Source organism: Rhineura floridana, chromosome 10, assembly GCF_030035675.1.
Source record: "Rhineura floridana isolate rRhiFlo1 chromosome 10, rRhiFlo1.hap2, whole genome shotgun sequence".
Taxonomy (NCBI): domain Eukaryota; kingdom Metazoa; phylum Chordata; class Lepidosauria; order Squamata; family Rhineuridae; genus Rhineura; species Rhineura floridana.
In genome coordinates this window covers 26706982-26723834 of record NC_084489.1, presented here as the reverse complement: position 1 = coordinate 26723834, position 16853 = coordinate 26706982, and the positions used below count along the sequence as shown (strand labels likewise).

The following is a 16853-nucleotide window of genomic DNA, read 5'->3' as shown; positions in this document are numbered from 1 at the left end:
GGGGGGGAAACCATGACTGTTTAAAGTGGAATAATAATGGAATAAATGTATAGTGTGAAAGTGGCCTGGGTCTCTAAGGGGGCTTGGTCAGTGATCTTTCACCTTACCTGTTGCTACCTGATCATTTTAACTGGAAATGGATTGAAGCTGGGACTTCTGCATGCAAAACCTGTACTTTATCTCTAAGCTATGCTCCTTCCTCAGAGGACCTGTTCCTGAAAGTCCGGCATGTCTCATTACTACTGATCTCGCTGCAGCACTGTGTGTATTCCACACAAATGAGGTAAAAAGAGAAAGCAAAAGAAACAGCACAGAATCTGGTGGCGGGCAGCTTCTCCATTTAATGACCAAAACAAAAACAAAAAAACAATTCCTAGCCCTTATGGTTGTAGTTATATGCTTGTAGAACGTGTGGGCCTGATCTCAGAAGCCAAATGCATGCCTCAATAAGATGAACTGAGTAGAGGGGTCACAATATCTAGTTTACCTTGGCATCAAATTGTTTGCAGAGAATCTGCACAGGCCTGTTTCTGTGCCACCACCAAATTTGCCGGGTCTCTATCAGGTCCCCCTATGGGTAGAGGAGGGAAAGAGGTAATCCACCTTGAAAAACTATGGTGTAATACAAAAGGCCTTCCAAAAGTTGAACACGCTAGATTGCAAAGTGGGCTGCAATTTTTCTCAAGGATTGCTTGAGAAATAAACGTTGGCTATTAGGGCAACTCTTTTCACATTTGAGCAGAATTTGGTGTTGCTCAGAGTTGACACTGGCTTATTTATGGCTCACTTTCCACTTCTCTGCATGCTCTTTGGGCATAGTCCTGGGGTTCAGCACCACCATCACCTTACTTGCTCAGGCCATGGCTACCTCTTCACTGAGGCATGATCACACCAGGTTCTCTCATTACAAGGCTAATGTTTCAATCAGCTTTTATGTTCCATATCTGGTGAGGATTTTAGCCAGACGTTGGAGGACTCTCTCTATGGTTCTGTGGTTGCTCCAACGCACTGGGACTTCTTCCTCAAAGAGAAGCAGACCTCATCGTTTCCATTCAATTTTTGGGAAAGAGGGGCAAGGCAGTGGAGGCTGGTCCATTTGGGCAAAAGGGACACTGTCTCCACCAACCTCAGTTTGCCCTCAGGAAATCCCCACCGGCCTGTCTTCTTACTTCCAACCAGTCCAGGAGGCAGCATCGCTATATCACCTTCCTCTTAAGTCTCAGTGAAGCCATTGGCAAACTCAGGAGGAAGGGAGGACAAAACCAGAGTTAGTTCGCTCTGCATTTCATTGGCTCTGGCTTTACCTACTGTTGCCTACTCTGCCTTCCACACTACCAGTCTCAATGGGAGCCAGCCACAAACTGTGTGTTTGTGGTGTTTTTTGTTGCTGTTTCCTGAGAGTCCAGGCGTCAATTTTTAAGATTTTAGATGACAAGTTTCATATTGGTGTTTTAATTACTTTGATCAGTTCATTTTGAAAGCTCCCTCAGAGGCTTTGATGAGGCAGAGTATATGTTTTAAAAATAATAAATAGAGTGGGTTCTATTCCTTTCTAAACGTGATTCCTGGCAACCTAATTATTGTGTTAATTATGGGAATGGATTTTATAATCACAGCGGCTCCTGCAGCAATCATAGCATGGCATGCCGAGCCACAAACATTACTTGTAATTATTTTGCAGGAGCACATTAAAGGCAATGCTGAACAATCTGCATACATTTGTAATTCCATCCCCCCACCATGTTTCTAGTATGAATTCTGTTTTAATGACTATGTTAATTGACAGCCAGAAGTAATGAATAAGAAATTGCATGCACTCTAAGCTGCATGTACTTTCATTACATTGACAATATTCATTTCTCTTTTGTAATTTTTGAATTGGCTACAGAATTAAGTATTCGCAGCTATATTCGTTTCCAAGAGTTGCACATTAACCACAACAGGATTTTGGGCTGGATCCCAAGGTGCCCTGCTATATGCCAAATGCGTCTTCCAGTTACAGAAAAGCTGTTTTACACCTCTTGCTAGAATATCAGGTGAGAAAGGTGAAGTGACATCCACAAATGTTCTTCCACTCATAGAACCCACCTATGCTGATTTCTTTCTTGCACAGGCCTTTCAGCTTTTTTCCTTCCTCTCATAGAGTTCTTCAACTCTAATTCAAGGTCAGTCTCTCCCACTTGCAATGAGAGCAAAACACACATACACAGAGGAAATTGTTGGATGTGCAAGGGAAACAACTTCCCAAAGGTTCCCCAACATTTTATCATCCATTATTAATTTTATCTTGTATAAACTTGGTAATTGAATGTTTGCTCTGAGCTAGTGCAACCACGTTCTGCTCTCAGATCTCCCCCAATCTAGCTCACAGAAAGTTCATGGGGAGGAGCTGTATCTCAGCAGTGGTGGGACAACTGCTTTGCAAGTAGAAGGTTCCTGTCTCTGATATCTCCAATGAAAAGGAAAAGACCTCTGAGCCTGAGAGCCTGAAGATGCTCTGCCAGTCACATCATACCAAGAGCCAGCTAAGCAGACAAATAGTCTGACCTGGTGGTATAAGGCAACTGCCTACGTAGACAGGTTAGACACTCACATCAGTCCAGCGAGGGCCAAATCTGGGCAGAAGCAGATATCCACATGTGTATGCCCCAAACTTGATGAAATATCAAGTGTGGAAATATGACAGACTTTCAAGTGTCTATGTCAGCCTTTGAGGAGATCTCAGGCTAGATGCCCCTCTGCATTGTTCTTACCACAGCTGCTTGCTGGCTTGCCTGCTTGCCTCTTCCTCTGGGCTGGGGGGAAAGAACCAGTCGATGACCAGGAATGGGTTCCTGTTTGCTTTTCCTCCTTGGTGCCATGGATACTTGCCCACCTGCTCTCACCCAAGAGAATGGGTAAATAAGTAGCAATGCCAGTGAGAAGCAGATACCTCCACCACCAGTCACTTCCTTTGCCCACTTCTCCTGGGTAACTGGCAGTGTGCATTGGGGCCAGAGGTTACTGCTTTCCCCCCGTTGCTTACCTTATCTGGCTCAAAGGAATAGGCCATACCAGTGAAGAGGCTATAAGGAGGGGCCAGGAATAGAGCTGTGTAAAAACTTTCTACAACTTTTTTTTACCATTCCTCATTAATTAACGAGAAAAGGACATTGTATTTGAAAATGATCAAAGACAAGACCATTTTTGGTGACATTCTCATTGGTGCAATTTTTGATGCACTTACCTTACTTTTGAGGTGATCTGGAGCTGTTTCTAAGTATTCTGTCCATTCATTCATTCTACAAATCTCTTGAATGGTCTGCAGTCTGGACCCTTCCTGGGTCTCTACCCTTCTTGAAGACCCTATTTTCCTGTAACGTCAGAAGGCAGGGATGCTGCCAACCTTGTGCCTCACCAGTGTTCATGGTTGTTGCTGCTTTTAATATGAAGAATGTTTTACTTTTAAAAGAAATTGGTGCAGAAAGTTTCTTAACAGGTAAAAGGAAGAGCTTTTACCTGTTAGAATCAGTGACCATACTGTTGTCATTCCCTGGTAACTCACAACAGTTAAAACCAAGAAGAGGACATTATGAAGTCACTCTTCCCATGGGGCTTTAGGAGATCAAGAAGCACAGGCAGCTGGGGAGGTTGGAAAAAGATTGCCTTACCCCTTATATACCCAGTATATCACTATGCTTTGCAGTTGGAGGCCTCCTGCAGATACCATCTTATCACGAGGTCCATTCTGCACAACATAAGAAGCAGACCTTTAGTGTTGTGGCACCTACCCTCTGGAATTCCTTCCCCTTAAATATTAGGCAGGCACCATTTCTGGTAGCTTTTCGGTGCCTACTGAAGACCTTCCTCTTTCAACAAGCCTTTTAAGTAGAGACCTTATCCCAGTCTGCATCTGTACTGGAATTGCTTTTTAAGATGTTTCTAAAGATTTTTTTTTAAGATGTTTTGTTTTAATACATGTTTAAAGATGTTTTGGGTTTTGTATGTTTTTAGAGTCTTTGTTTGCTGCCCTGGACCCCTTCCAGTAGGAAGGGCAAGATATAAATAAAATAAATATGTTTAATGGAATGACAGACATACCAACACACATACAATCCATGAAGATCTCACAATGATAAAGAAAGCTCAATCTTGGACCCACCAGAAGTTTAAAGAAATTCCAAAGCACTTTGCAAAAGTGGCAGGAAAAAAATAAGTCTTTTTTTGTAGGTAATAAGAAAAGGAGATTTTGGCATTGCTCTAGCCATGAGGCTGTCAGCAGTGTCCCCCCCTCCCCTGCAGGGGCATGAGCATTGGCCCAAACAACCACTGCTGCTTCCTTGTAGTCAATAATTGACAGGAAGAGCAGCAGGAGGAGGCTGAATGTAGTCTGATCAGTGCTACTGCTGACTAACCAGAGCTACATTGGAACAATTAGATAGGGGCCCCTGGATCTAATATCCACTGCACATGCTGTTATACCATACTGCTAAATGGCTCAGTGAGATTAATCAACCAAAGTTTTTGTTGGGACTATTGGTGGTGGCGGAGGGAGCCAATGATTTTAATAGACTCCTAATGCACACTGTATGACTTCTGTGTTATCTACATGTGGTTTTTCTTACATCAGCATTTAACTGATATGTCACTCAGTCAGATTAATCAGCCAAAGCTTTTTGTTAATGGGAGAAGACAAACTTTAATAGGTGGGACTATCAGTTAAAGACACATCTAAGTTTTGAGGCTTGTTTGGTCCTGACTGTTATATAGAAGAAATAAATAAGAAGCTATTAATGGCATTTCCTTCTCATAACGAGCACTTCTGTTTATTACATTCTAACTCCCCTTACTCTTCCTTCAATAAAGGCTGCTACATGAACGTTTCAGTGGTGTGAATGCAGAATGTTAAGAGAGATGATTCATCGTTATTATGTGCCTCCAAGTCGACTGTGACTTATGGCGACCCTAGGAATCAGCGTCCTCCAAGAGCATCTGTCACGATCCACCCTGTTCAGATCGTGTACATTCAGCTCTGTGGCTTCCTTTATGGAATCAATCCATCTCTTGTTTGGCCTTCCTCTTTTTCTACTCCCTTCTGTTTTTCCCAGCATTATTGTCTTTTCTAGTGAATCATGTCTTCTCATGATGTGACCAAAGTAGGATAACCTCAGTTTCATCATTTTAGCTTCTAGTGATAGTTCAGGTTTAATTTGTTCTAACACCCAATTATTTGTCTTTTTTGCAGTCCATGGTATCCGCAAAGCTCTCCTCCAACACCACATTTCAAATGAGTTGATTTTTCTCTTATCCGCTTTTTTCCTTGTCCAACTTTCACATCCATACATAGAGATCGGAAATACCATGGTATGAATGATCCTGACTTTAGTGTTCAGTGATACATCTTTGCATTTGAGGACCTTTTCTAGTTCTCTCATAGCTGCCCTCCCCAGTCCTAACCTTCTTCTGATTTCTTGACTATTGTCTCCATTTTGGTTAATGACTGTGCCGAGGTATTGATAATCCTTGACAAGTTCAATGTCCTCTTTGTCAACTGTAAAGTTACATAAATCTTCTGTTGTCATTACTTTAGTCTTTTTGACGTTCAGCTATAGTCCTGCTTTTGTGCTTTCCTCTTCAACATTCATCAGCATGATTCATCATAGCAATTATTTAATTGGTTGGCAGCTGCTCTATGGCAGGGGTGGGAAATCTGCAGCCCTCCAACCATTATTGGATGATCCCTCCCATAATCCCTAACCAGTGGCCATGGTGGCCGAGGCTGGTGAGAGTTGGGAGTCCAAGAAGGCTGCAGGTTTTACATGACTTCTAATAAGCACTGCATTACTTTTCAATGATCAGAACTCTGTTTTCATATCAGCATTCAATGCATGTGTCAATTATACCTTCAGCATGCAGTTTTTATAAATGAAAACTACAACTAATAGTCTCACAATGCATCCGTTAACATACAATCAGTTAGGATTATACTGAATTGTCATAGAATTGTCACAAAACCTTTGTTTTTAATTTTCCTGTTGGTGAGCAAAATTGCCTTGTTTTTTCATTCAATTATTTTCTCATTACAAACTTAGTATAGCAGGTAATTTAACATTTGAAGCAAAAGCATCTAATTTTGTATGTCTTGATTTAATATAAAAATGGGGGGGGAACCCTCCAATGTATTTTCCCCAAGTTACACAATGCATTTGCCAACTAGAACAGCTTTGAGTGTATCCAACCTGCAATTAGCACGTTTAATCATGACACAGTGAATTTATGTGCAATTACATTATTTGTGCAATTACAATGTTTCAGCATGTAGTAATAACATTTTTGTATAGGATACTGGCCAACCTGCAGATGTAAATAAATAGGAGAGGGGATAATTTTGAGGTGCTTGATAACCTTTCTGGATTTGCTAACATTATTAAGGAATAAGATTATTTCAGAGCCGCAGTGATAAGTAGGAAGGAAAAGAATTTGGCTGGTTGGGGATGTTGCAATTATACATTGTATACTAATTCAAGAATCAAAATTGGATGTAAGCTTATTGTCCAAGCGGCCAACGAGATACCAAAATAGCTCAGTTTATCTATCTGTCTAATGATTTAAGTCTTAACTGTTGCCCATGGCAGAATCCTCTACACATCAATTCCTTGCTCAGAAGACTATCTTGGTGGGTTAAAGCATGCCAACAGAAAGGGCAGCAGAAGCAGACAGTCATCCTGTTTCAGCAGTTCCTTGGAATTCCTTGAAATTCAGAATTCTGAAGTCCACATACAGAGCATCCATCCCAGTCCAGAATGACTTTCCCAGCCATTTAAATAGACGGACAACCAAGGGATGAAGATTGCACTCTCGCAGCTGCAGTTAATGGGGAAAGGCAGCTGACAAAGGAATTCTGTGGCCCTGAAGTTCCCAGCAGAGCTGCAGGTCATAAGGCGCACACTGTAGTTATTAAGAGTTTGGATAGCCTTGTAAAGTATACATTACTTTTAACTAATACGCAGGATCTGGGAGGAAGAGTGGGATAGTTGTATTATTATTATTATTATTATTATTTTTAATAATAATAATAATAATAAATAGTTACATGATCTGTTTAATGTGCCATTATAATTCTTTTCAGTTTAGAGAAGAAAAAGGAGTAACTTGGGGTTGCACATGCTCAGTGTGGTGGCTCTTATTTGTTAGTTAGTTTGTTTACTTACATACATACATACATACATCTATATCCCACCTTTCCTCCAAGCAGCTCAAGGTGATGTACATGGTTCTCCATGTATGGGAATCTTGGAAGACATTTCGATGTAGGCTGAGAGACAGTGACTAGCTCAAGGTCACCCAGTGAGCTTCATAGCCGAGCTGGGATTCGAACTCTAGTCTTAGTCTGACACTCTAACCACTACACCACACTGGCTCTCATTATGGCACTCTACTTTCAGTTTTGCACACATTACTGCTTGAGTGGTAACATTGTTTTTTCCCCTGGGGGCCATCTGCCAGAGAAGGTTTAGGGAGATATTCTTTTTGGAGGAGAGCTTTTGCAAACCATGAACAGTTTGGCTCATAAAGGTTAGGAAGTAAATCTGCATGTTTGAGTTGGCAGACGGAGTCCTGGTCATGGCTGTCTGTCCACGGGGTGGGGAGGTGGAGTTGCTCTCCATGGATAAACCCTAATCACCAGATTTCCAGCTTTTATTTTTTAAAAAAGAGTAAGTTATCAAGCACCTCAAAAGAGCCTGAGATATGAGGCAAAATGTGCAAGCAATATTCTTATTTTATGTGAGAAACTAGCCTACTCTAGAAGATGGAGGATCTATGGAGACCATTATGCTGCACTACCTAAAGGTAGAAATAGAATGACTGTAGGTTTTTCTGACACGAATAAGGATAAAGTGCAATCTTTTTGGAAGAGAAGGGTTTAAGGAAGGCTCTTCTGAGCCCACAAACCCATTTCTTCTAACTTGAGACAGTAACACTCTTGGGATGACCCACTGAGAGTTACCAGTGACAAGAAAAACTGAATCCCATATGTGATTCTTTTAGGAAGAGAATTATCTTCACACATGCTGGATTTTGTATTTTAAGTGCACCCTTTCACTGAATTCAATTTGACTATGTCCCAGAATTCTGACAGCCCATCTTTACCCAAGTAAATTCCCACTTCCTAAAATAACCTTTGTAGGCAAACTTGCTCATTAATCCGGTGTTACAAACATTGCCTTTCTTAGCTCAACATACCAACGTGACACAGTGGATAAGAGAATAAGATATCTGGGTTTGAAATTCCCATTCAGCCCTAACACTCACACAGTGGCATTGGGCCAGTCATACCCTCTCAGAATAACCAACATTACAGGGGTGGGGCCCATATGTACTGCTCTGCTCTGAACTCCTTGGAGGGAGAGCGGGATAAAAAATAAACAGAGGACTGTACATTTGCGCGCACACACCTACTTGGTTCTAGGTAGACATTTCCTCCCCTCACACATCAGCATAATCACTATGTGCCAGTTTTCCATGGTAAACTCAAAACAGCTCACAACATCAAGAAGTTTAGATAATATAATTATTTGTTCTTATGATGGGTAAAGGTAGAGTTTGGAAAGCCACCCTCCCACACACACATCTTGCCATGTTCAGTGGGTATATCATCTTAGAATCCAGTATCTTTAGTGACCAATGCGGTAGATAAGGTGGGAACCCCAGTGGATTCCAGCAGGGACATCATTTGGTGAAGCAGCCAGAAAAAGGACTGGAGAGGAGAGGCCACTGGGATACAATATTGCCAGAAATGCATGGACCCTAGCCCACTCACCTTATTTGTAAGGGTTAGGGTTGCCAGGTTCATGGTCTGAGACTGATCCTGTATCTTTAGGAGAAGAGAAGGTCAGCCAAGTGCAGATGTTCTTGCAACTCTGTAATGGGAAAAACCACAAGGTGGAATTCTCCTTTCCCCCTGCACAACTTTTAAAGATACAGAAGACCTCATGGTTGCCAGGCCCAGCCTCCCATTACAGGGTTGCAAGAACACCTGCACATGGCTGACTTTCTCTTCTCCTAAAGATACAGGATCAGTCTCAGGCCATGGACCTGGCAACCCTAGTAGGGGTCAAACAGTCATTGGACTTCATACCCAGTGCCTGCAGGAGGAAGGGGAGCACCACCGCCCAGGGAAGGAGAGCCGTTTGCTGCTGTCTGCCTGCCTGCCTGCTTGCTGCTCGGCTACCACCACCACCCTCTCTCTGTTGGACTTCTGCTCTGCAGGAGTCACGCCTTGCAGGACCAGGCCCCCAGGCACTCAGCCAGCTGTTGCTGATTTCATCCACGTGTCCCTTCCCTGGAGGAGATACATAAGCTGGCTGACTGAGGTGGCTTGGGAGACCCAGTGCCTGCAGGAGGAAGGGGACCACCATCACTGCCTGGGGAAGGAGAGCTGTTTGCTGCCTGCCTGCCTGCCTGCCTGCCTGCCTGCCTGCCTGCCTGCCTGCCTGCCTGCCTGCCTGCCACCACTGCCCTCTTCCTCTTGGACTTCTGCTCTGCAGGGGTCACACCTTGCAGGACCAGGCCCCCAGGTACTCAGCCAGCTGTTGCTAATTTCTCCCACCTGTCTCCTGGAGGGGATACATAAGCTGGCTGGCTGAGGTGGCTCCTGCTTTGCAGATTGCCTGGCTTTTTGTGGGTCTTCAGTCATGTGCCTGGGAGAGAGGACTCAGAGCCAAGTGGGGAGACTTGAGGGGCCCCCAATCAGTGTAGCGACAGGTAGACGAGATATGGCATTGTGAGAAGGACTTGCCAGGTAAGGAGAATGCAGCCCAGGCAGCTGACTGTGCCTTGTTCCAGTCCTCCCCACACACCCGCAGGTTTGTTGGTTGCCCTATCAGCCAGCTCTCAGACCTCCGGATGCTGCTTCTAAATGCCAGATCGGTACACAATAAGGTATCCCTCATTCACGATTTAATTGTGGATGAGGCAGCTGATCTGGCGTGTATAACCGAGTCCTGAGTGGGTGAGCAGGGAGAAGTCAGTCTCTCCCAGCTATGCCCGCTAGGGTACCTGGTTCAGCATCAGGGTAGATCTGAGGGTTGGGAAGGGGGGTTGCTGTGGTCTATAGGAGCTCCATCTTCCTCTGCAAGCACCCTGTCCATGTGACTACTGGTCTGGAGTGTTTGCACCTTATGTTGGGTCAGCGGGACAGACTGGAGATTCTGTTGGTATACTGCCCACTCTGCTGCCCAACAGACTCCCTAGCTGAGCTGACGGAGGTGGTCTTGGGTGTACTGTTGAGGTCCCCCAGACTGTTGGTTCTGGGGGATGTTAACATTCATGCCGAGGCCACCTTATCTGGGACGGCTCAGGATTTCATGGTCTCCATGACAACCATGGGACTGTCCCAATATGCCATTGGCCCAACACATGTAGCAGGGCATACTCTAGACCTAGTTTTTGCAACTGGACATGGAGATGGTGATCTGAATGTGGGGGGCCTTACATCAGTCCCTCTGTCATGGACAGATAACTGCTTGCTGAAGTTTAGACTTACAGCAGCTTTTCCCCTCTGCAAGGGTGGGGGACCTATTCAGTTGGTCTGCCCCCAGAGACTAATGGATCCGGATGGTTTCCAAACAGCTCTGGAGTTTTCCGGCTGATAGGGCTGGAGCTCCTGTCGAAACCCTGGTTGAACTGTGGAATACAGAAATGACCCAGATGGTTGACATGATTGCTCCTGAGCGCCCTCTCTTGTGTAGAGCTCATATGGCTCCATGGTATACCCCAGAGCTGAGAGCAATGAAACAATATAGGAGACGGCTTGAGTGCAGATGGAGACAAACTCCTGGTGGATGCAATTACACACTGCTAAGTGCCTATGGCAAGCTGTATTTAGGGGCAGTGAGGGCAGCAAAAAAACAGTATTTTGCTGCCACTATCAAATCATCAATCTGCCGCCCAGTGGAACTCTTCAGAATTGTCCGGGGGCTATTACATGCTGGCCCCAAGGACATGGTAGATCCATCTGAGGCCCGCTGTAATGAATTTGCTAGGCACTTCCAGGATAAAATCTTTAGCATCCGCCAGGACTTAAGACTCCAGTGTTATAGCAGGTGAATCAAGCGAGGTATCCAGAGCACAGCCTTGTCCTGATTCCTTGGATGAGTTTCAGTTGGCACAGCTTGAGGACGTTGACAAGGTGCTTGGACAGGTTCGTGCAACCACTTCTGTACTGGATCCTTGCCCTTTTTGGCTAATAAAAGCTAGTAGGGATGGAACAGCCGGCTGGGCCAGGGAAGTGATTAATGCCTCTCTGCGAGAGGGGGTGGTCCCTGGCTGCCTGAAAGAGGTGGTAGTGAGACCACTCCTGAAGAGACCCTCCCTGGACCCAGAAAAGTTTAATAACTATAGGCCGAGTTCCATTCCTGGGCAAGGTCCCTGAACAAGTGGTGGCAGGCCAGCTCCAGACACTCTTGGATGAGACCAATTATCTGGATCCATTTCAGTCGGGTTTCAGGTCTGGGTCTGGCACGGAAACGGCCTTGGTCACCCTGTATGATGACCTCTGTCGGGGGAGAGACAGGGGGAGTGTGACTGTTGATTCTCCTTGATCTCTCAGTGGCTTTCGATACCATCAACCATGATATCCTTCTGGGACAACTGGTTGAGCTGGGAGTGGGAGGTACTGCATGGCAGTGGTTCCGTTCCTACTTGGCGGGTCGGCTCCAGAAGGTGGTGCTTGGGAAGCATTGCTCGGCACCCTGGACTCTCCAGTATGGGGTCCCGCAGGGGACAGTTTTATCCCCCATGCTGTTCAACATCTACATGAAACCGTTGGGTGTGGAGCTTTGGAGTGCATTGCCATCAGTATGCTGATGACACGCAGCTCTATTTCTCCTTTTCATCTTTATCAGGTGAGCTGAACCAGTGTCTGGCTGTGACAATGGACTGGATGAGGGCTAATAAACTGAGGCTCAATCCAGACAGGACTGAGATGCTGCTAGTAGGCGGTTCTTCTGACCGAATGGTGGATGTTCAACCTGTCCTTGATGAGGTTGCATTCCCCCTGAAGAAGCAGGTTCGTAACTTAGGGGTTCTCCTAGAACAATCTCTGTCACTTGAGGCTCAGGTAGCCTCAGTGGCACGGAGTGCCTTCTACCAACTTAGGTTGGTGGCCCAGCTATGCCCCTATCTGGACAGGGATAACCTGGCTTCAGTTGTCCATGCTCTGGTAACCTCCAAGTTAGATTACTGCAATGCACTCTACGTGGTATTTTAGCATGTGTTTTTAAATTGTGTTTTTTTTTACAGTGTTTTAAAATTTATATATTTGTTTTAAATGTTTTTAATTGTAGTAAACCACCCAGAGAGCTTCGGCTATGGGGCAGTATACCAATGTAATAAATAAATAGATAAATAAATAAATAAAACCTGGCTACCTATTTCGCTAATCCCAAGAAAAGTGAAACACATAGTTTGAGCTTCCACAGTAATACTCCCTCTTTCTATTCCTATCTCTCAGGCAGGTACCAACGGGTGGCATTGGGGGATGAGGTTTCAGACCCTTGGCCTCTTAACTGTGGAGTACCACAGGGTTCTATCCTCTCCCCCATGCTATTTAACATTTATGTGAAGCCGCTGGGAGCTATCATCAGGAGTTTTGGGCTGCAGTGTCACCAATACGCGGATGACACTCAGCTCTATCTCTCGTTTAAGTCCTCACCAGAGCTGGCTGTGCAGACCATGTCCAAGTGCCTGGAGTCCGTAAGCGGATGGATGGGCGAGAACAGGCTGAAGCTAAACCCTGACAAGACCGAGGTGTTGCTCGTGGGTGACAGGAGAAGGTTGGGAGACATTGACTTGGTGCTTAATGGGGTGAGATTACCCCTCAAAGACCAGGTCCACAGCCTAGGGGTCATTCTTGACTCCCAGCTGTCCATGGAGGCTCAGGTTTCAGCAGTGAGCCGGGCAGCTTGGTATCAACTACATCTGATACAGAGGCTGCGGCCCTACCTTCCTTTGCATCTGCTCCCACGAGTGATACATGCCCTGGTCTCCTCTCGCTCTACGTGGGGTTACCCCTGAAAACGGCCCGGAAATTGCAGCTGGTATAGAATGCGGTGGCACGCTTGATTAAGCATAGCCGTCGCCGAGATCACATCACCCCAGTGTTGGTAGATCTACACTGGTTACCGGTAGTTTACCGGGCCCAATTCAAGGTGTTGGTATTGACCTTTAAAACCCTGTATGGTTTCGGCCCAGTTTATCTGAAGGACCGCCTCCAGTATCACCAATTAGGCCGCCTTACAAGATCAGCCACACAGGACCTCCTCTCGGTCCCACTGGTCAAAACAGCTAGGCTGCTGCGGACCAGGGAGAGGGCGTTCTCGGTTATGGCCCCCACCCTCTGGAATTCTCTCCCTTATGATCTTCGACATGCCTCCTCCCTGATGGGTTTTCGCCGAGCTCTTAAGACCTGGCTATTCAGGCAGGCCTATAGGAATTTTGGGGTGGCGTAGCTTTTGATGTACTACTTGATGTTCTGATGTTAGTTTTAATGGATAATTGTGTTCTGGATTGTTATTGTATTTTATCATGCTGCTGTAAGTTGCCTAGAGTGTCCGTTAATTCGGACAGATAGGCGACTAACAAATAAAATTTTATTTTATTATTATTATTCCTCTGAAGCCAACAAAATAGTTTCTCAGCAGGTATGTGGGAAACTGCAGGCCTACCACCAGCACCTGGCATCCTAGGGCAGCTGCTGGGCCTTACCACATGGGGCACCTTGGTCTATGAGCCTCCCTTAAAATGTTCCCAATGACCTGGACTAACACTACTTTGGACACTTTGGCATTGTGGGAAATTTAAATGGTTGTTCCCAGCCATGCTTGGATTTCTGCTGCTGCTGCCATTGCGAGGTCAGCTTGAGGGGAACCATCAATATGAGAAGGTGGCAATTTGCCCAGGGCTTCCTCAGACATGGAACCAGCCCTAGAGAACTGGGAAATTTGTGAGTTCCCTCTTTTAGAAGTATTAAGGCTTTTTTAAAAAAAGGAAAAGAGAGTCTGGGTTTGTTTTGAAGAGTTATCAATGACTTTTTATTCAAATATTCAACTGAAAACACCGGAATTTTGCACATTAGACTTAAATATGCTACTAAAAAAGTAATATTATGCAATTCTTTTCTACACTATACACATTACATAGATCCCACAGAAGCTGGTAAAATACAAATGTCTAATAAATTAATTATTACACCATGCCACAAACGTAATCTTCAAATTCAGGTTAACAAATAGATCAGAACTCCTACATACAGTAATAATGGAAGAACATGACCATGACAAAGCAATTTGTTAAAACACACTGTAATAAACAAATTAAATCGAATGGATTAAACTTATTATGAGTCTTTTCAGCTTCACAAAAATATTTACTGTAAAATTATGTCTCTATCAGAATATTACGAACAAATTTAAACTAATTACACACCTGTATTATTTTAGTGTAATCCCCCCATTTATACTTTGCTCAAATGAAATTTTATAGTTTGTACATCTTTAGAAACGCACCAGTGGATGAATCAATACAGTAATCCTTACCTTAAATAGCAATACAGCATAAAAAAATACAACTCTAGGAGAGAGAGATATATACATGTAAAATTTCTTGAATTTGAATATGCCCCTAAAATGCTTAAGAAATACCTTGGTGATGTTTTACCAATATAAATTTAGTACAAACTGTGATTTGGAAACTATAAACAATTTCCCCCCAAAGGGTTAAAAAAATAACACGATGATGCATAAATTGCTATGGGGTGGATCCAGACTCAGGCTGCAATCCAATACACACTTACCTGGGAGTAAGTTCCACTGAACCCAATGGAGCTTACTTCTGAGTAGACATGCATCAGATTGCAGCCTAAACCACCACACTTGATTTCAACAGGATCTAAATTAATCTTGACTAACATTCCCCATTGATTTTGAGTACAATTACTTAGTCTGGATTGAACTCAATATTTTGATCTCTACGGAACATTTTGGATGTTTCCAGGGGGGAAAAAGGAAGTTGATGATAAATGTTCAACCAGTCATACAACACTTCATTTAATAGTTAGAATTTTGGTAAGAACAATTCTCTCATCAGCAGAGCTTCATCAACCCTGAACCTCTAACCTCGAATTTTCACAATGCATACAAAGGTACTTCTTTACTTAATACTCACTGGGCTTCACTTAGCCCTACTACAGCAATGGCTTAACTCCATTCACTTCAACTAATTTATAACAATGTATGTCAGCGGTTAATGTGGACCATTTTAAGTTATCAGCTAAGTACATACCAACATTAGACACACAAAAAATCTTTTCAAAAAGCATCATGTCTTTGTTATGAGTGGCAGTCAAAAAATGGGCTGCCAGTTCCCCTGGTGTTCCTAACATTGGTTTCAGCCAGTTGGGCATTAATCTATGGATTTCATGGTCTAAAACAATTATGTCACCAACATTCTTACAGTACAATCCTATGCATGCCTACTCAAAAGTCAGTCCCAGAATTCAATGAAGCTTACTCCAGGAAACTGGGCACAGGGGTGGCTAACCTGTGGCCCTCCAGACATTGTTGGACTCCAGCTCCCATCAGCCCCCAGCCAGAATGGCCATGGCCAATGGTCACACATTATTGGCGTTGTAGTCCAGCAACATTTGGATGGCTACAGGCTGGACAACCCTGCTGTAAACTCTATACACACACACACACACAAAATAAAACCTAGTGTTGCAAAACCTGAACTACAAGTCTTTGCCAAGTGAGTCGATCTCATCAAGCAGGAAGTCCATGTCCTCACGGCTCACCTGAGGGCTGATAATGACCTGGCGGAAGAAATTAACTTTGCCACAATGTGGCTGGTACCCCAACATCATGCTGCCTTTTTTCATCATTCTCTCTTTAAGGATGGGTGCAACCTGAAGTGAGGAAAAAATGATATATTTAGAACAACAGCGTGCAAAGAGACACACGTTTGTAAAACAGTTAAAATCCTTTCGAGAAAGGAAATGAAAGGAGAAAAATTATCATATGTATCAGACTTTACATTCACTTGGTTTAATGAAAATCTTAGTGAAAACCTGCAAGTTTGCAGTGGATGTCTTTAAAACCTTAGGATTTGCTTGTGTGTTCCACGTAATCTCCCCCTTCCGTGTGAGTTATAGAATTCCTTCCCACAGACACCTCTGGCTGGGTAGTCAACCAAATAACTGACCTCCCTCCAACTTGCAGAGAGTTCTTTGTGCAGAAGCATTGTGTACATCCAAAAACACATTGACCTGATCATGCCTTCTATTAGTAAGCAGGATTAAAACTTATTGAAATTAGCATGGCAGTTCGGACAAAAGGGGAAAAATACAACAAAGCTATTAAAATTAAGGTTATAAATAAAATATATAATTGGTGCTTCTTTATGGATAGTAACTTACACGTTCATAAGCAAGAGGAAAATCTTATATAATATCTACAACTTTATGTTATCAAGCCCCAAACAGTTTATTTTGGAGCTACACTGTCACTTGGAGAAAATTATTATTGTTATTATTACTATTATTATTTCCATTTATAGACCGCTTACTATCTGAAAGATCTCTAAGCAGTGTACAATAAAATACACAAATATATATCTATATATGAACACAACAGGTACAATAAAACCCATACCGAATTATTTACATAACAAAATACATAAACAATATCCATATACATAAACAATATAAGAGTGTATTACAAGGCACTCCAGTATAAAATTACAACAAACGTAACAGATATTCATACAATCACTCACCCAGTTTCACTCACCATTCATTCCATACAACCACTACCATC

General features: G+C 43.6%; 1 protein-coding gene across 6 annotated transcripts in view; it reads right to left on the bottom strand.

The window, feature by feature from the left end:
- Positions 1–14100: 14100 nt before the first annotated feature.
- Positions 14101–16853, bottom strand: part of GADL1 (glutamate decarboxylase like 1) — a 120036-nt gene continuing 117283 nt past the window's right edge. For 5 of the 6 annotated variants that reach the window (XM_061587961.1, XM_061587960.1, XM_061587957.1 and 2 more), the window contains one exon: positions 14101–15943. In XM_061587961.1, the coding sequence (XP_061443945.1) occupies positions 15770–15943 (174 nt within the window). In that variant the 3' untranslated portion in view covers positions 14101–15769. The remainder of the gene's footprint in view (positions 15944–16853) is intronic. The other variant, XM_061587956.1, reaches the window with a different exon arrangement.